Source organism: Astatotilapia calliptera, chromosome 4 (genome assembly GCF_900246225.1).
Source record: "Astatotilapia calliptera chromosome 4, fAstCal1.2, whole genome shotgun sequence".
NCBI classification, from domain to species: domain Eukaryota; kingdom Metazoa; phylum Chordata; class Actinopteri; order Cichliformes; family Cichlidae; genus Astatotilapia; species Astatotilapia calliptera.
Genome location: NC_039305.1, coordinates 18,890,284 through 18,911,415, shown reverse-complemented (window position 1 = coordinate 18,911,415; position 21,132 = coordinate 18,890,284). Strand labels below are relative to the sequence as shown.

At 34.3% G+C, this 21,132-nt stretch overlaps 1 protein-coding gene across 1 annotated transcript in view; it reads left to right on the top strand.

The window, feature by feature from the left end:
* LOC113020942 (immunoglobulin mu heavy chain-like) overlaps positions 1–21,132 on the top strand; it is a 140,167-nt gene that overhangs the window by 117,963 nt on the left and 1,072 nt on the right. Inside the window, exon 5 of the mRNA XM_026165297.1 lies at positions 20,744–21,076. Coding sequence (XP_026021082.1) covers positions 20,744–21,076 — 333 coding nt within the window. The remainder of the gene's footprint in view (positions 1–20,743; positions 21,077–21,132) is intronic.

The following is a 21,132-nucleotide window of genomic DNA, read 5'->3' as shown; positions in this document are numbered from 1 at the left end:
AGATGAATAAGTGACCTGTATTAACTCATTCACTGCCAGCCATGAGTCAACGTATGCTTTCAATTGACGTCTATAGACGTCAATGGCAGTGAATGAGTTAATTTCCTATAGTATTTTATTCTATAGGAAAAAGCCCAATCAGCACTGAATTCATGAATGTATCATCAATGCATGACAAGTCTTCCATCGACAAAAGTCGATTGGAAGGTTGCTCCCAACTGCAAACCGCAACAACTGAAGCAATGTGAAGGTGTGTGAGTGACAAAAGCCACAACTCAGCCACAGGAATAAAGGAGACAGGCCCAACCAAAGACAACAAAATTCCAGATTTCAATGAAGATCATGAAGTCAGCAGTCGGTACCTGTGTGCACAGGGATTTCAGCCAGAAACAGGTAGTTCACAACTTCATATAGTGAGGAGACAAAGCAAGAAGCAAAAGCAATCAAGCCTGTACAGTTACACACATATGCATATACTCTCTCACGCACAGATGCACACACAGAAAATCGATGTTGACATTGATCTATTGATTTTGTGTGGGGATTTTTTTTCTTTTAAAAATGTTTTTAAAAACAGGATAATACAAAATATTTCAAACATTAAATCATTCTTGTGTGGACAAAATATAGTACAAGTGTAATACAAATCAATATTCTTAATTAAAGTAACAAAAGTAGCATAAACACATAGATTGTCCAGTTACTCATGCATCTAAGTTAAGAACAGTCACTGTTTCCGTTTTATTGCAATTAACATTTTATCCTTCATAATTTAACATCCATTCAGTTTTAACCACTGTATTGTTTTGAAACCTCATCTAAAACATTTTCATCTGTGCCTGTATAAAAACTCAAAATACACCAAATATGTACAGCTTTACACAGTACCCAGTGAATAACTGAAGTGGGAAACATGATGAAATACCACCACCTAGTGGGTTAGCTTGTTTTGCAGTTAATAAAACAGTTGGAAGATGTTGATGCTTTGAATAGAAGCAGTGCTTGGAAACCAAAGAATTCACTTACTTCATGCAAACATTAAAAGGTGTTTATTATTATTATTATTTTTATCTGTATTTGCATTCAGATAATGCTGCTGTGTGGCTGAGAAACTGAAGCAGCAAAAAAGGAACTCCATCTCTGGCTGCCTCCTTTGTGTATTCAGAGAGGTGACATGTACAAATTCAACCCTTGCTTCTGCTGCCACCTACAGGTCTTTATGTAGACAAAAACATATAGTGTGAAACGGTGTGTCCCTGATTAATGAAAGAATGAACATAAAGTGGACAGAAGTGTACAAAATGTGAGGTTTTAACCAACAATTATTTCCTGTCAAGCAAGCTTAAGTTTAACGTATTTTGAAGACCTAAAAGTCGCCAGGTGACTCCAAAAGATTTAAGTCTATTATTCAACAAGAACTCACAGCTACAAAGAAGGAAAATACATTAATGTATTTCCACTCTCATAAAATAATAATACAGATAAAACAGAAATATTCTCTTAAACCTTTTTAAAATATGCCTCTGTTTTTGTGATCATCTTAACTAGAACATCCTGTTGTTTTCATAGTCTAAAACTCTTAAGTTCTGGCAAGAGTGGGAAGGTTTTGGTAAGAGCTTATGTCACTGTGATACTATGGGGGCTACTACACAGTGTTATACCCCATAACAAAAACTATGTCGTGAAACCCCTCTCCTCTTCCTCTGTCCTGTAAATTTTGAAGCACAGTACTGATCAGGTAAAACTAATGAAAAAGGTATATTTTATTTATAAATATATTTAGTCATCATTAATTATTATCCATTAATGACTAATTTAGGCATTTGTAACACACAGTTAAAATGGGGAAATAGGTACAGCAATAATAAAACATACTAATTATTAGAATACACTACGTAAAAAAATAAATAAATGTGTTTTCTATAACTGCAAAGAAGCACACAATAGTAATAACTAATCAATAGTAACTCTTATAATAAAGCTATTGCAAGATTTTATTCAAATTATTAAATCTTTAATTTATATTCATGAAAAGGGGGCCATATTTATATAGAATGGCCACAATATTTTGGCAGAATATTTGTCTTATTGCTTATATTCCATAATGGGTGACAGCTACACGGTGGCAGAGGTTTTTGAACAAACATGTGTCACAGTGTGGAGCGGCCACACTGATTCACACAGTTACAAAAACCTCCTTGAAAGGCAATGTCTTTCTGCTGCAACTAGACTGTGTGATGCATACTGTAAGGACAAACTTCATTAATATAGTTAGTTCTTTTGCATATCCTAAAATTCTGATGGAAATAAGCTTTTTATTACCAAAAAGGAAGATTTAATGATTTGATTGTTGATCCATGCTGTGCAAACAAAAACATATAATAATGAAATAATTATTAGTTCCAAAATGAATTGTGTTCATTAGATGTGTATGACAGTTAGACTGTATGTTAAAAGAGGGCCACAGCTACAAAACCTCTGAAGAAACACTTTTCATTAGACCAGTTACAAATATTAAAAATGAGTTAACTTGAAGACTTTGGATGATAGACTTAAAATCATGTATGTACTCAGTCTTTGTACTTGTTAGGTTTTTTTCCTGCATTTAAAATACAGACTAACAGTTTGTGAAGCACATTTTTCTCTCTTCTGTCTTCTGTAATACTGAGGTTATTTTTTGTAGAATTCATACAAAATGTACCACTTAAAACATTTACTATATTTTCATATTCTTTCATGGAGTTCATGATTAATGAATATGTGCAGATATGATGTCAAGTTTGAAGGGTGGAGTTTTTGTAAAGGGTTGTATTACAGTGCAAAATTACGGCCACAGTGAGACAGACTGTGACAAAAACCTCCTGTCATTGTGAAACATGGGGGGATCAAAACATTGTTTCTGTAGAAATCATGAGCATATTTTAAATGGAAACAAAAAACATTTATGACGATCATTAAATTGAATTTTGCCTTTTTCAGTCCTAATTAATAGAAGGTATAAATGTGTGACGTGTAAGTAGAGCCTTCATCAATATGCAGTCAGCTCTTTAGCATATCCTAAAATTAAAGGGGTTTTTTTTAGAAAAAAAACAACATTTTTTTGTTAAAGAAGATTTTGTTAATATCATTATTGTGAAATCAAAACCAAATTATCATTCCTGCTACTGAAAAATTAGAATTCACATAAAATGCAAATGAAAAAAACAAGAGTCTAATAAGATAATTATTATTCCCACAATAATGCATATTAGATGTTTACAACTGCAGTGACTGTTTCGCTACCAGGGGTATATTTTTTATTGAGTTTGATGTATCCTAATCATATTTCAAAGTTGAACTGAACAAGTAAAGGTATATATACAGACAGACAGTTCGCAGGGTGGAGTTTTTGTATAGGACTTCATCACAGTGCAGTATAGCAGCCACAGTGGCACGTACTGTGACAAAAACCTGTCATTGACAAAAACAAAAACATGACATCATTACATTGTGTCTGAAGAAAGCATGAGCATATTCTAAATGGCAGCAAAAGAATATTTGCCAAAGTTCTGTTTATGAAACTTAAACACATCCACTAATATGATGAATTCTCCCTGTATGGACAAAAGGGTTACTGACTACATACAGCATGTATTATAAATTACACTGCATCAAAAAAGTATTTCTTTGCACAAAAAGACCCAAGAAGACAAAGAAAAAGATCATTCACCTCTTTTTGTTTAATATTCAACGCTAACATATTGGGTTTATTTCTCTTCTGTGGGATATTTGGCCTTTGTTTGAACTTGTTCTTAACTATACAAACCACACAGTGTTATACCTGACTAAGGTATCTAAATGCGTGTTACTATTTAGTTAATAACTAGGTTTCAAGACATATAATAGTTAGGATTCAAGGTTTAAAATAAAATAATAACACTAATAAAAGAGATATATAAAACTGAAAAAATAATAGACCACACTTTCATGAAACTGAATCTTAAAAAAATCTTTAAAAAAACTGATAGTGCAGTTGCAAAGTAGCAGAGGTTTTCGTATCACTAGTTGCAACAGTGGATATGATGGGAGCCACAGTGAAATCTGGCAATACAAAAACCTGTCCTAAACTTATACAGAAAGTCGCTAAGCCTCAAAAATGAGAAATTGTGTTACTCTGCCACATTTCAGAAGAAAGGTTATATTCATCAGAATACTGTACTGTTTGCAATCTGTCTGCAATTTATAAGTAAGATGACAGTTATTACCTTTATCTGATGGCGTTTGATTTTTGCTGTGAAATGCGGATGGTTGGGATCCTATCCTGCCCTGTATCATTGGTGTCATGGGTTAGGGAATGTTTTCTTGGCACACTTTGGACATGAACTGAGCATAACTTAAAGGCCAGCTACCTAAGTATGATGCTGACCATGTCCATCCTTTTATGACCACAGTGTACTCATCTTCTGATGGCTGCTTCCAGTAGGATGATGTGCCATGTCACAAAGCTCAAATGAGCTCAATCATTGGGACCACAGTGATACTTTATCTGGCAATACAAAAACTTGACATAAGTTGAATTTATGCAGAAAGTCAGTGTACTTCATAAAACATGAAACTGGTTCAGTGTGAACAAAAGGGCTATTGTCACCAGTCAAGGAAAATTCTAGAAAATGTTGTTTAGGTTAGTATGTATTTATTTATATATGTATTGTAATATGAAAAACAAGGAATATTACAGTACCACTGCAGGCCTTATGGATTTGGTTAAACTAAGGCAAAAATCCATACTTGAAGTGCAGGCGTTTAGTCATTACAATGGGTAGTTTGTGAGCTGTTGTTTTTGTATGGGGTTGAACCACAGTGTACTATAACAGCCACAGTGATGCATCCTGAGGCAAAAACCTCACAGCACTAAGAAAGTGACTATATGTGATGGTGATAGAGCAAAACAAGTCATTAGGTGAGACAAAAAGTGTTTTAGTGTCCTTCTTCTACTGTATATAAATACATAAAATAAAACCAACCCAGTACTAGCAAGGTGTACCTAATAAAGTGTCCATAAAGTGGCAAGTAAATATATATAGGCATCCCTGCTTAGTGTAAACAGTGCAACATGCAGAACATGCTGAACATGGACCCTAGCAGGCAAAGTTTTTGTAAGAGTATGTGACACTGTGGGGTGGAACCCACACTGTTAAATGGCAATACAAAAACGTTCTTCTTTGAAAGGAGAGAATATGCGGGGCAATTATTCTTTATATAAAATATATTAAAAGAAATAACTTTTTGACTAATAAAATCCAAACACTAGAAATTATATCTTATACATGACCTAGTATATACCAATGAAATACAATATATATTCGCACAAGAAACAAATAAATAAACATTAGAAACGGTTAAGAAAAAACCCTGTTATGCTTTGCTTTAAACTCTTCTCTCATTCAGATAAGGAAATGGCATTTGTCAATTCAGCTATTTTACTGTTGTGTTATGAGGCTATAAAATGAAATAAGTAAATAAATATTACCGGTATACAAATATTATATAACGTGTAAAAGTGAAGTCATTGTGAAATATATACCAAACTCAATAAATAATGACTTTCGAAAAATAGCAATTTTGCTATTTTTCTTTAAATAAACATGAAGTCTCATATAGATAGAAAGGCATTGTATGTGCAGGCAGAGCTGCAATGTTTTGCAAAAGTTTAATTGTACACAAATATTTTTTGTAAAGATGTTTTTCACTGGTATTTGCGTTTTAATTGGGCAGAAATTTAAAGAGAATTCAAGTTCTCGCAGAGATAAGAATTTCATTTAAAAAATTGTCAAAAACGTCATGTTTAAGCTGATTGGGAAAAAAAGGAAAAGAAAAAAAAGAAAAGTTTTGGTATCATCAATGTTAATTTTAAGTTAACTTGGCAGTAGCTGAAGCTAAAGACATATTTTCATAATTTACGACGGCTCCAAAAAGTCACATTAAATAAGCTGGCTAGCAACTGTCTTCAATACCAGCTGAAATAGTCAGAAGTCTATGGCTGACAAAGTTCGCAGCTGGCTAATTACTCTATGAGCTAAACAAACAAATGGCATTTTGGCAGAAACTTTGAAAGCTAAATTCTTTGCTGAGGATGACAAAAGAGCTCCAACTAGAATGTGCAGAAGCATGTAAGCATGGTAGTTGGGATGGAGAGCAGTAAGAGGTGTACAATTATTTTCTTGAACTACAATTTCAACCATCACTAAAGAAAATACAGATCAAACAACAAATTCATGAAGATCAATCCCTGCGTTTAGATCAATTCTTGTCAGGAAAGCCAAATATTCTTTGCATAGTCATAAACCGATGTAAAATTACTTGTTAAATTATTATAAATATGAAGAAATAATGAATGCATTATAGTCATCGTGCAATGAAAGGTTTTTGTATGGATTTGAGCCACAGTGTATGGTGGGAGCCACTGTAACACAGTCTATGACAAAAACCTCATTCAACTGAAAACAAAACACAGAACAGAAAATTGATAAAGAAATAAGCACTAGTGGTTAACAACATTTGCTTTTTGTGTGTTTTACAAAAATATATAAAAGGAAAAACTGTAAAGAAGGGGTTATATTTACAGCAACAGCGATTTTGAAGACACTATGAGCTTTCGACTGATAGCACTTCCTATGCATTTATTTAAGCAGCCATTAAAAAAATGTTAACATACAAAACATTCATACGAAAAATGTAAAGTAATAAAAAAGATGTTATGTCTTTAAAAATGATTTAAGATAACTTTAAAGATTCCAAATAAAGGAAATAATATTTGTTTTCCTGCTTATCCATACTATGGCATAGGTTTTTGAAGTGTTGTGTGTCACAGTGTGGGGTGGCCACAGTGATTCACACAGTTACAAAAACCTCCATAAGCGACGTAAAGTCTTTCTTTATGAAATCCTTTCATTATAATTTTAGTAGTGTGCGACATGAGTGGTCATGTTGTAAATCATACATGCAAAACCTTAAAAACATAATAACATGTTATTGATGTAAGGACAAGCAAGGGCATATATAACTGTAACAGAGAAGCTATTGAAAGACTGAGCTATTTTTAAATAATAAGATTTAAGCTTTATCCACATAGCACAGCATATAACTATGAAATATAGTATATGTACAAGCACACAAATGATTATTATTAAAATAAATTGAAAAGAACTAACATGTGCTGCATCTAATCTGACAGAGCTTGAGCTTTTAGAAAAGGTGTAATTGCAGTCACTATTTTTTTTTAGTTTTACTATAATTACAATTTAATTAATTATATGTATTTTCTTTTGTTTCACTCTTGACAGGTAATACAAACAAGAGGAATAATTTGCATTATCAAAGTCATACACTTTATATTGCTCTTTTTATATTGTTTCTGTGGAAGATTTTTTGACAGCCTGTCTGTAACTGTAAGCCAAGTGTCTAAGTGAGGACAATAAAATGACTGAACTGAGCTAAACTGAAAATCATTATACATTTTATTTTTCATTGAACGTTTTAAACAACAAAAAATATTTGTTTTAACACTAATTGGTAAACATATAAGTAGAACATAAGCCACAGTGGCAACTACACTGTGGCACAGGTTCTTGCATCACTATGTGTCACTGTGTATATAACTGGGGCAGCCACAGTGATTCACATAGTTACAAAAACCTCCTTAAGAGAGAAAAGGCATTTTTGCTGTAAAAAAGATATATATGTGCATATTACAAGGGGACCTTCATTAATATACAGGCAGCTCTTTAGCATGTCCTGTGCCACTGAATATTGAGAATTTACACACAGACAGTAAAATTATGGAATTATGTATATGAAATGTGCTCTACAGTTATACTGTACTATATATATATATATATATATATATATAGTACAGTATAACTGTACTATATATAACTGTATACATATACAACTGTATATGTATACAACTGTATACATATATATATATAACTGTATACATATATATGTATATATATATGTATGTATGTATATATATAGTACAGAACTACATATATATATATCTATATATATAGATATAGATATATATAGATATATACATATAACGTCATCTTATACATGGAATAGTAAAAACAGTAAACAAAATATTTATCAGAGGTTTTTGTATGGCTGTGTGCCAGAGTGTATAGCTGGGACCACAGTGATATGTGACAATACAAAAACCTGTCCTGGGCAGAATTTATGCAGAAAGTTACTTTACTCAAAGTAACTTTGTGTGAGTGTGTGGGCTGATGTTTTTGTTCGGGGTTGAACCACAGTGTACTATAGCGGCCACAGTGACACATCCTATGACAAAAACTTCATTCCACAAAGAAAGGGGCAGTGTGTATGGTGATAATGCACTGAAATAGTAAAAGTCGTTAGTTAAACTTCAATTTCTGTTTATGTAACAGAAAAATGGAGCATTGAACTGAACATTTCAGGAGCCACTTCAGGAAATGTTTTTGTATGAGTATGTGTCACTGTGTGGTGGAACCCACACTGTTAAATGATAATACAAAAACACATCTTGTACTGAACTATGGCACATGTTGTTCTGAAAAGAGAAAATTCACTGACACATTTAAAAAGGAGTAAAAAGCAATTTTGTTTATGTTTCTAAAAGCACAAATATTCATTATAGAAAGTAGTGAAATTAGTTGTTTTGACTTATAAATTCCAAGCACCATAATTTCATTGTGATTCATTTTTCTTCTATCCATAATACCCCATATACCCATCAAACACAATATGTTTACATATTAAGCACAAAAATATTGAGGTCTCTCAGATTAGATCAATACAACAAGAAAATTTAAAAAAAATGCTTCAAATTCTCACAAATGCCACAATTTCATTAACTCTAATGTTTGTCTGTCACTGACTTAATATTGGAATGGCTTTTTTAATTACCAAAAAAGGGGATTGTGTTAACTAGGCAGTAGGTTTGAGCTAGTCATTTAGCTTGACCATTTTTGTATAGGGTTGTACTACAGTGCACTATTACGACCACAGTGATACACACTGAGACAAAATCCTTCCACTCAGAAAGATGTGATGCTGATACATAAAACAAGTACTTGAGATAGCAGAACTTTTTATACACACACTTTAGATAATTCTGTAAGAATCAGGTTAAGATCATTAGTAATAAGTAATAAGATCATAAATTGTCCTTTCTTACATGTAGCATGGAATGTAATCCATTTCTATTTACACAACTGGGAATATTCAATACTAACTCAAATACTAGAATCAGTATTCTAACGTTGTACAAAAACTAGACTAACAGGCATATTTTCAGAATTTAGAATGGCTCCAAAAAGTCACAGTAGGTAGGTTGGCTAACCCTAGTAAAATAATTGTCTTGAGTGTCAACTGAGATAATCAGAACTTTAATGACTGATCAAGCTGGTAAATTAGTTTGCCACTGGCTAGACAAAGCCTTCGCATTAGTGCTGTTTTTGTCTTCATTGGGTTTTTTTTTTTGTTGTTTTTCCCAGAAAGTCTCATCTTCTCAAACTGGTACAACATCTCGCTCATTATAATCTGTGAATCTTTGAGCTTTGAGCTGTACTGATATATCATTAAAGGGGTGGTCAAAACTGACAAAACATTTGGCTTTAATCCAGCATGACATCAAAGCCCAGCCGACACCAGCAAACTTTGACACTTTTGTCGTCAAGAGCAGATTACGGGAAAGCAGAGCATGAATAATCTTTTAGATAAACGTTTTCTTCAACTAAAATTTCAACGTTTACTGGAGGAAATGCAACGGATGCCTTGAGGGTCAATCCTTGCAATTTTCATGAAAAGTAATATTCAACAAAATATATGAAGGAATAGATTTTTTTTCACTTTTGTCTTGAAAAATTGTAACACTTGTATTTTTAAACTTTTTTGTTGTAACTTTTTTTGATTAATTTCAGTCCATATATTATGCATAGTCACAAACAAATGTAAATGTAGTGAAACAAATGATATTGAAATAAAATTTAAATTATTTGTTAAAGTAATATAAAAATCTTAAAGGAGTGCATGACAGCCAGTGTGCTGTAAAGTTTTTGTATTGGGTTGTGCCACAGTGGATAACAGTGGCTACCACTGTAACACCTTCTATGACAAAAACCTGATTCCAAACCTGATTGAAACAAAATGACAAACAAATAAACAAACAACAGTGAGTAGGTAAAGAGATGGCTTTTCTTTCCCGTATGTGCCTCACAACACTATACAAAAAACAAGAATGTTTGATAAGTCATATTTACAATAAGAATCCTTTTAGAACACAATGAGCTTTAAACTAATACATCATCTTTAGCATGTGTTTAAATAGTTATTTATCAATAATTTAAAATATTATTAGAGTAAATGTTATTTGCGATGATAATAACTAAAACTCAAAACTTAAAGTTCCAAGAGTAACATTTGAAATTAATTGCAGCAAAAGTGAAAAACACTGTGAAAAAAAGTGAAAAACACTGACTTGTGCACACTATCAGACAAAGGTTTTTGAATGGGTATTCCTCACTGTGTATGGTAGTGGTTGGGGCTCACAGTGTTAGAAGGCAATACAAAAACCTCTCTAGTAAATACCAAAGGTTACTATATCTTTAAAAACAAACAAACAAAAGAATTCAGTTAATTTCCATAAAAATATAGGTTATGAAAGTAGTTTCATCTTGAAAAATATGGCAATTTAACAGTTTTCCTTATTTGCTTCTGATTCATCATAGTTAACATAGTTCATAAACTAACAGACAGACAAAGTAAAATAGTGTTAAACTAATATAAGAAGCATTAAAGTTGGAACCAGTGTGAAGTGTCATGATAGCCAATGTACATGGGGAAGTTTTTGTACAGGGTTCAACAACAGTGCACTATAACAACCACAGTGGTATATCCTATGGCAAAAACAATGGCCAAGATCACGGCCCTTTTCCCTCCTGCACATGGTCAGCTGTGGACACAAGTAGTAGTACCGGTGGTAGTTGTTCTTATTATACAATTTTCTGATCCGCTTGGAGCTGGGAGGGCACATAAAATAGTGTTAACTGTTATAACAAGTTGGAGCCTCGTATATACCCTAGAATGACCCAATTTATATAATTCAAACACAAGCAAGTCCTCATATAATCCTGTATGTGGGAAGTGTAAGACTGGTATGTTTCTTAGGGAAAGCAAAAATGTTTATATGTTGGTAGTCATGTTTTCTTACACCAGTACTTATGTTAGAACAACACCAGCTAAAAAGTTATAGTTTTTTAGCCCTTATTTTGATAGAAATAAGAATAATATGTGGATCTTTACAAATTAAAATGCACCAAACGTATTTTAAATGTTATATATTACACTTTATTTATAGTTAATTTTACTTCAAATGTATTTCTTTCCAAAAGTTAAAGTATTAAACCTATATACAGTCAGGGGTATTTTCAAACTTTCAAAGGACATCCTTTCGGGTTTATATTATTATAACACACAGGAAGCAGTCTTCACCACAACAGGTGTTTCCACATGCAGTTAACAAACTGAAACTTTGGACTGACAGCAAAAAGCTCAGCACTGATAGTTCTTGTTAATATATTGGACAAAGCAGGAGAGAGACAGTGTTTGTATGTTTTCAGCCTCAAAATAAATATTTCAGTTATGGCATTTCCTTACAGAATAGCACATCTGAACTGAATAATGCCTGAGTAAAGAAAAATTATAATTAATACCAATTCAAAAAGAGTATGAGTACCAATAAGAGTATAGCTGACTATGAGGCATGTAATCAGATACTAAGTCTCAGGCATGTTATTTAAGAAAAAAAAAATCATTGCGGTAATTGAAATTTTTTTTTTTCACTTAAACTAAAGTGTACTGAAGTGCACTAACTAACTAAGTGTATTAGAAGCACCAGTTAATCTGCAGTATAGTTTTGTGTTTGGCCAACTGAAAACTAGCTAGTCACTAGTACACAATGCTGTTAGGCTCCCTACTGGATCCTCCAAAGTTTTGCAAAACATAGGGTGACTGTAGCTCAGGAGGTACAGCAGGGGATCTACTGAACTGAAGGTCGGTGGTTGAATCCCTGGCTGCTCCACTGGGTTATGAATGTGTGTGTGTGATTGGGGGATTGAAAGCACTACTTCATAGAAAAAGTGCTTTGGAATTGTGCCCTCTGAAAAGCTGAAAGCTAATTTCTTTAAGCTTGCATTAGTTTCATATTCATTTTGTTGTTGGGGGGTTTTTTTTGTCTTATTTTCTGTTTCGTATTTGTTGCTATTTATATAATAGCTTCAAGATAAAATCACTGGATGTGATTTTATCTTGAAGCTATTATATAAATAAACTTACTTACTTACTAGTGAGTCAGTCTATTACCACTTTCATCGCCATAGTATCGACCATCGACCACAGTATGTGAGAACTCAGGGCTGTGTGTCGGACAGGGTCGTCTGCAGTACTGGGGCCCCACAGGGAACGGTTCTGGCTCCGTTCCTCTTCACTATCTACACTGCAGACTTCTCCCACAACTCCACCCAGTGCTTCCTGCAGAAGTTCTCTGATGACTCTGCAATAGTTGGCTTCATCACTGATGGGGACGACAAGGAGTATAGAGGACTGACACAAAACTTTGTGGACTGGTGCCAGCTGAACTACCTCCAGATTAACACCAGTAAAACCAAGGAGCTGGTGGTAGACTTCCGCAGGCACAAGCATCCTCCACTGCAACCACTGAACATCCAAGGTATGGACATTGAGGCTGTGGACAGCTACAGGTACCTTAGTGTTCATCTGAACAACAAACTGGACTGAACTCATAATTCAGACGCCCTCTACCGGAAAGGTCAGAGCAGGCTGTACCTGCTGCAGAGACTAGGGTCTTTTGGAGTGGAGGGCCCACTCCTGAAGACCTTCTATGACTCTGTGGTGGCCTCAGCCATCTTTTATGGTGTGGTCTGCTGGGGTGGCAACATCTCTGCTGGGGACAGGAAGAGACTGAACAGGCTGATCCGAAGGGCCAGCTCTGTTCTAGGATGCCCTCCGGACCCAGTGGAGGTGGTGAGTGACAGGAGAATGGCGGCTAAGCTTTCATCCCTTTTGGACAACATCTCCCACCCCATGCAGGAGACTGTGACAGCACTGAGCAGCTCCTTCAGTGGCAGGCTGCGGCACCGACGGTGTGGGACGGAGAGATTTTGCAGGTCTTTCCTCCCCACTGCTGTCAGACTCTACAACAAAAACTTCAACTGATCAAACGCACAAAAACCCACACATGTGCAATAAGACTAAGTGCAATATTCTTTTCTGACAAAGTTGTATTTTTACTCAGTTGTATATAGAATTTGTATTCTATTTTTCTCCTATTGTATATTTTATTATATTTTATTCTACTGTATATAGTATTTTATTTTATTCTATTCTGTACAGTTGTGTACTGTATTTATTCTTATTGTGTGAATTCTTCACAGGCATTCACACTATTGAGATCCTGTTTCTCTTTATTCTTTATCCTTTATTATTCTAGTTGCTCCGTTTCTTTGCCGCTTAACTACTCCCTCATTTTTCAGTCGATTTTCACAGTTCAAACTTTAAACTGTTCTGCTATTTCTGCTATATCTGCTATATCTTTTGATGATGATAACTTTTATACTTTTTGAGTTATTCAACTTTTTATGCCATTTTTTGGTCCATTTTGCTGACAGGGACCACATTATCAGTGTGATCACCAGTTTTGATTGCTGGACTGAGCCATGTTTTAGCTCAGTGAGATGAGCATCCGTTCTCAGACCAGGAGGCCTGGGTTCGAATCCCACTTATGGCAACATTTTCTTCAGTTAACACTTCAACTGTTTAAACTCTTTTCCACACAAATTTCAGCTTTTTCACCTCTTTTTAGCAAAACTTTCAGTTTTTCACTACTTTTCAGCACAAATTCCAGCTTCTTAAGCTGTTTTTAGCACAAACTTCAGCTTATTTTCCTCTTTTCAGCAGAAAGTCTGCTGATTCACCTCTTTTCAGTACAAGTTAGCTTCTTCTGCACAGTGCGCATTTTTTTTCCTCTCATCATATCTCTGTTCGGTACTGGAACTGGTTTGGCGCAGTGGGATGCGCAGCTGCTGTGAGATCTCGTGGCAAAGGTTCAAGTACTACATGGGACAGATGCTGCACATCTTCCCTGCTTGCATGTAATCTGCTTTCATGACACTCTTCAGTGTAGTCTTTCAAATACGCTGCAGGAAATGCAACTTTTTCTAGTTATATTCTAATTTTTGCTATATAACTTTTGCACTGTCCACTTCCTGCTGTGACAAAACAAATTTCCCACGTGTGGGACTAATAAAGGTTATCTTATCTTATCTTATCTTATAGTGATTTTGTACTAACCAGTCACTCATTCATTGATAATTCATGACTACTCAGAATGTTTTTGTTCAATGAATACATATGCATATATATCAAAAGACACAGCATATTAGATGATTTACACTACTGCATAATGTGAAAACACTCACTGTGTTTGTCTTGAGACACCCGGTGATAGAGAGTGATATTTAAGCAAGGGTTTGAAAGTCATTCTTCTTTTTCTGAACTCTCATAAATACTGTCAGATAAAGTTACAACTTTTGTGTTCCCAGTCAAAAGTGAACATTCTATTTGGGTCCAAAGAAACTTATCCCCAAACTGCAGCTAACAGTGTAAAAAAAAATCCAATATTCCCTGAACTTTCTTGTCCTCCCTTGTGCCCACAGGTGTGTTGCTGTGCAGAGTTGACATCAGTAGCATTTTTCCATTTCTTTTTTACAGTAGGACAAAAATGTGTTTCTTTATTGCTGTGGTTAATTTTTGTGTTGCAGCCCCTAACCAACCACATGAAAAAATTATCATGTTATGTTTCTTAGGACATGCAGTCATCTCCAAACCACATGCTGCCCGCTGTCTGCAGGAACACCTTTCATGGTCTCCTACAAATTGCATGTTCGGTTTCCCTCCGTGCAGACAGTTCTCGGTCTCTGGACATTTCTCTTACGCAACCCAGCTCACCTTGTCTGTGGATTCACATGTGTAAACTCTCTGTGTTTTTCTATGCCAGACCAGCCTGCTAACCACCTGTCGCTCTAAGCCTCCATTCTCTTAAGTATTTGCTGTTGATAAAACTTGTAACACTTTCTCCCTGTGTCCAGCTCTTGATGTCAGAAGTTAAGATTAAAGTTATATGCTTAAAAACCAAAGCCCATTCCACAGTAACTTCGACTCTTGATCCACAATCAAAACTCAACCCAATCTCCATGAAAGAACACATCCTTGTCGTGAAGCTTTTCATGGTATGTCCATGATTATTTTTAACTCAATGTCAAACTACTCTGCATACATATTTTTCAGATCATGTCAAGGTTACTTACATAGTTAAACTTCCTCGGGGCAGGGTCTTAAAATAGGGACAAGCTGTGATAAATGGAAATGATGCAGAGTTTGTTTACTAGTTTGTGTTTTTGTCAAAGAGTCCAATTGAGACACAGCAGCTCAAAATATGTTTAATGTGTAACAGGGGTGTGGAGTTTGGCTGACTATTCAGTTGATTTTTGGATTTTTGGATCCTAGTGAAGGAGACTGGCTGGGGACCAATGGTGTAGCATCAAGGTTTTTTTTTTAACAGTTCAGTTATTTATATGAAGAAAGACTTGGCTGTTAAACACTTACTTGACTCTCTTGTCAGCTAAAACTAAACTCTCACTCCACTTCAGGTGCGAAACTTCAGGGGGGCAAAAGAGGAAACAGGAAGTGATGAGAGCAAACTGGAGTTGTAGCCGATGCAGATCAGCAGGACCGAGCTGACTTCAGAGGAAAGAAGGAGTGAGTGGTTTTACTGTGGGCAACATGGACATCTCATCAACACCTGTCCAGGGTGTCCACAAGTTTCTTCGAACTTCTTCAAGACACATAGTTCTTTATTTTGATGACACCTTGAGGCAAACTTATTTGCCATTTCTGCTATGAAACAGTAACTAAAAAAAACAATCACCTAACTCAACATTGAAAGCTAAATTCTGTTATTCAAATTTCTTCACTATTGCAGCGGAGAATGTTTACCTACATCAATCATGTTTGAGTTGAACCAAAAACAAGCACTGACTGTTCAGTATTAACATATATACAAGGCCTTTAGGCCAACAAAGCTCTATCAGTAACATTAACTCCTTCTGACTTTGTGCTGGTTGGTTGCTGTAAAAGCAGGAGCTGCCAAAGGGTCTGATAAAGAGGAAGTGTTTACAAACTGTTGGCAGGATACCTAATTTTATATAACCCAGACCACAGGAAATGGATGTCTCAACGGAAACTGCTAATAAAGAGTACACTGGGAATTGTTTTGTCTGTGAAACCTGATTCCTTTGGTTTAAATTAAATAAGTATTTGTATTGGAAACAGACTCTAACAGATCACTGTGACAGCTATGGCTACTTTGACTACTGGGGGAAAGGAACACAAGTCACAGTAACTTCTGGTAAGTGATCATGTCATGTATTTTGAGTTAGTGAAATCCTATATTTAGCTGATTATTTAGAGTATTAAATAAAATCTTGGTTATATTTTGCATCTAATGTTATAGTGTAATATCTGTGTAAATGATAGGTAATAGTTTCTCGGTTTAGTGTAATCACCTTTGAAATGACACAAGTAGCTGGCAAAATATTTTTTGCACTAAAGTGCAATTGAAATCTGTCACTGTGATTACTACTTTGACTACTGGGGAAAAGGAACAACTGTGACTGTCACAACAGGTAAAAAATATACGTATTTTTTCCGTTCTATGAAAAATTTAATAACACTTTTTAAATCGTTGTATTTAGGGTTTTAAAGGCACATGTTTTTGTATGTTGGATATGTTGAGTTATTACACTGTGAACGCTGCTTTTGATTACTGGGGAAAAGGAACCACGGTCACTGTCACAACAGGTAAAAAAGGTTTTTGTCTTCATATTATAAATGTGGTTCTTTTAGAGGCATTTTTGGGTTTTTTGTTTGGTTGGTTTTTCGACATTAGTGGGACCATGAGAGTCTTTAAGGTGCTTGTTTTTGTATGTTCAATGTGTTAATGTCTTATACTGTGACAATGCTTTTGACTACTGGGGAAAAGGCACAATGGTCACTGTCACAACAGGTAAGATGAGCTTTCTGACTTAATTTTAATACTAAAAATACAAAACTTTCACTGTTAATTTGGCATATTTAGAACTTGGAGGTGGTTGTTTTTGTATGTCGGATATGATGAAATTTTACACTGTGACCACGCTTTTGACTACTGGGGGAAAGGCACAATGGTCACGGTTACATCAGGTAAAATGATTCATTTCTTTCTCATAATGTTAAGATTTAAATTTAAAGACTGTGTTGTTGTTCTTTCAAAGAAAAAATGTTTTTCAAACTAATTTCTATAGTATTACAAGCCTATAATTTGTACTCTCAGTTTAATCTTTGATGGTATTATTTTTAAGAATTCAGAATCTCAATTTGCAAAAAATGAGAGTATTCCAGATTTTTTGGTTATCGTAAAATAATATGGAAAAACGCAGAAAAATGTGAACAGGTTTTTGTATTGAGTGGTAAATAATTATTTAGATTGTGGCCATTCTTTTGACTACTGGGGAAAAGGCACAATGGTCACTGTCGGTTCAGGTATGAATTTTAACATTATTCTTATAACTAACTTGTTTTTCCTGCTTAATTATATAAAATCTGAAAAAGAATTGGCACAAAAAGAAAGAACCTTGTATTTCTTTCTCTTTAATTTGATTAGAAAATAATTATATAAGCAGTTATTTAGTTGAGAGTGATTCAAATTATTTCCAAAGTTAAATTATGTCACCAAGTAATGCCATATCACAGAAGTTAGTTTTTGTAAGAGGTGTAAAAAGACTCTGTTAACTGTGATAACTGGGCTTTTGACTACTGGGGGAAAGGTACAATGGTTACAGTAACATCAGGTAAGGTGATCTAATTCTTTCACTTTAATTTTAAGACTTTCATTTAAATTTTGATTTTTTTTAAAGAAATGTTGTGGTTGTGAGAAAATTCAATACCGTCATTTGTAGACTGAGAGATAAATGTCTTATAGTTTACAGACTTGGTTTAAATGGTGGTGAAAATCAGGTTTTGTACAGTCTTTTGAATCTCTTTATATTAACTATAAGGAAAATATATCAGATTGTAGATTGTTATAAGATGGAGTGTGAGGTTTTTGTAGGCAGTTGTCAGTAAGTTGTTAAACTGTGACTACGCTTTTGACTACTGGGGAAAAGGCACGACAGTCACCGTCACATCAGGTACGAATTGTTATATTTCTTGCTAAAGAGAGAAATTCCTGATCCCCCGTTACAATACAATGTATTCATTTTCATTTGTTTACAACTATAATGATAAATTTGATAAAATAAGTACTTACATCAAAAAAAATTTGTAGTTTGTTACAGAATATGTAAAAAAAAAGAATTTCAGACCAATTTTGATTAATAAAAATCCTTAAGTAAGAGTATCAAATGTTTTGTGTGAAGTATGAAAACTATCTATTAAGTATATCAAATGGTTTTTAGACTTAGAAAATGGCTCTCCAGTTACAGCATCATCAGTTAAGATATGTCTCCATTGGATACAAGTTATAATTTAACGTAATATTTTCTCAGTGAATTGTGTTCATATACATTTGCTAAAAAAAATGTGATATTGTCAAAATTGGCTTTAACAGATAGCATATTTTGGGTGATTTGATAGGATTTTATAATCTTCTTCTTAATGACTGTTGAAGTAGACCTTTTGTGTATCATTAATAGTTTAGCCTTTTTATACTAAGAACTAAGTATATTCAGTACTGTGCTACGGTGCTTTTGACTATTGGGGAAAGGGGACAACAGTCACTGTTTCATCAGGTAAGTAAACCATTTCATCTCATACATCAATGCTAAAGTGGAATCAAATTTAATGTGTTCTTAAAATAATTTGCCATCAGCACTGTGAAAGGAAGTTTACCGACTTTATGTTATTCTTTTATTTTATTTCTGTTTTCTTGTGATTGATTTTTGTCCATATTATGCATTTAAAATAATTTACAAAAAGGTGTGGTGTAGACTACTAAAGAAGTGACACTTATTAATATATAATATTGTTATATAACACTAATGGAGAGTATTTAACAAAATAGGATTCGGGGCATTTGAAATGCTAAACATTTAAAATGTAAGGTCTTTCACAATGGACTTTATTATACATCACAATCATCTCGTTTTTTCTTTAAACAATTCTAAGTGAAAACGTGTGGTATATTATTGTATTTCTATTCTGGTATCTTAATTACTGTTGTCTCCCCTTTCTTAGCCACTTCAACTGCACCCACTGTGTTTCCTCTGGTACCATGTGGCACTGAGAGCGGAGATATGATCACTCTTGGCTGCCTTGCCACCGGTTTTAACCCTCCTGCAGTGACTTTCTCGTGGAACAAAGGCAGCACTGCCTTGACAGACTTCATCCAGTACCCTGCAGTACAAAAAGGCGATGTTTATACTGGAGTCAGTCAAGTCCGAGTGAGGAAACAGGACTGGAATCCACAACAGAATTTCCAATGTGTTGTGAATCATGCTGCTGGGAATGCACAGGCTGATATCAGACCAACACGTAAGCCTTATGCTAATTCACATTTAATCAGTTTATCTTATTCTATTTGACTTATAACAAGTTTACATGAAAGCTCTGTGAACATATACAAAACTAAACAATTTGAATGAATTAGCACATAAATGCACAGGCTGATATTGTTATAGTCTGTAAGATTTTTGTTAAGTCATTTAATTTCCTTTTCTTAGGTTATTTGAACTCTTGATACATCACATACATAATACATTGCTACAGTAAACTTCAGTGCACATTTTCTGAGGCAATATTTCTTATAAACTATTACTGGGCCACATCTAGTGATTGTTACTTCTAATAAGGATAAGAGTCAGTTATCGAGTTAATCTCCAGTTTTTGTTTACTGAAGAAATATAGTAGAGGCTGACTTTATTGTAAATGCGCCCCAAGCTGCTTATGTTTACAATTAATCTGAACACACAACTTACAACAAAAACCTGAACTTATTCATTTTTAAAAAAAAATCATAATCAACATAGAAGCACATATTTCACCTCAATAAATAACATGAAATATTTCAAAATTCATAATTTCTTAATGGACTTTGGAATGAGAAAAAGAATATATCCAAGCAGTATTAAGTTTTGGTACATTGTCTTTTTTTAATTCTTCACTCATATACTTATGTGCTCTGCGCCCGTCTGAAAAACAATATTGCAGCATGTTGTGCTTCTTTCCATCTGTCTAAATAATCCTCATCCTTTCTGATCTCTGCCTGTCTCCCTCCACTTTCACTGTGCATTGATAATTAACATAATTAACATTAATATTAAATCTGTGTTTGCTTGCCAGTCAATGTATATGCAGAAGTGAGCAGTGAAGCTCTGCAGTTCAGTTATTGGTGACTACACAAATCCAGTTTTCTTTTGGACACTGTGCAAAGTGAAAGTGCTAAAAAAAAAAGTGAGCATAAGGAACTTGTTTATATAGAAAAACAATATAGTATGAACAGTGTAGCAAATTATTTATCTCAGCTTCTGCATATATATAAATACGTATATATATATATATTATTCCCTGCTTCTGCATACACATATGTGTGTATATCTTTGTTTTTCAGCGGTGTTTAAGCAGAATCCAACTCTTAAAGTGTTTTCCTCCTCTTCTGATGAGGACGGTACCTATACTGCCTCCTGCTTTGCCAAAGAGTTTGCACCAAAGAAACATGGCATAAAATGGCTGAAAAACGGAGCAGACGTCACCAGCAAAATAGATCTGACCGAAACAGTTTGTGACTCAAAAAATGCAGCTGGAAAAATACTGTACTCTGCAACAAGTTTTCTCACAGTAAATTCCAGTGACCTGAATGATAAGACTACATTTACATGTCAGTTTACTGGAGGAGAAGATGGATCTTTGAATAAAACTGTGCCTTACAAAGTAATCCCAACATGTGAGTAACAGATTTGTTTTCTTTTAAAAAAAATATACATTTATATTTTTAAATGT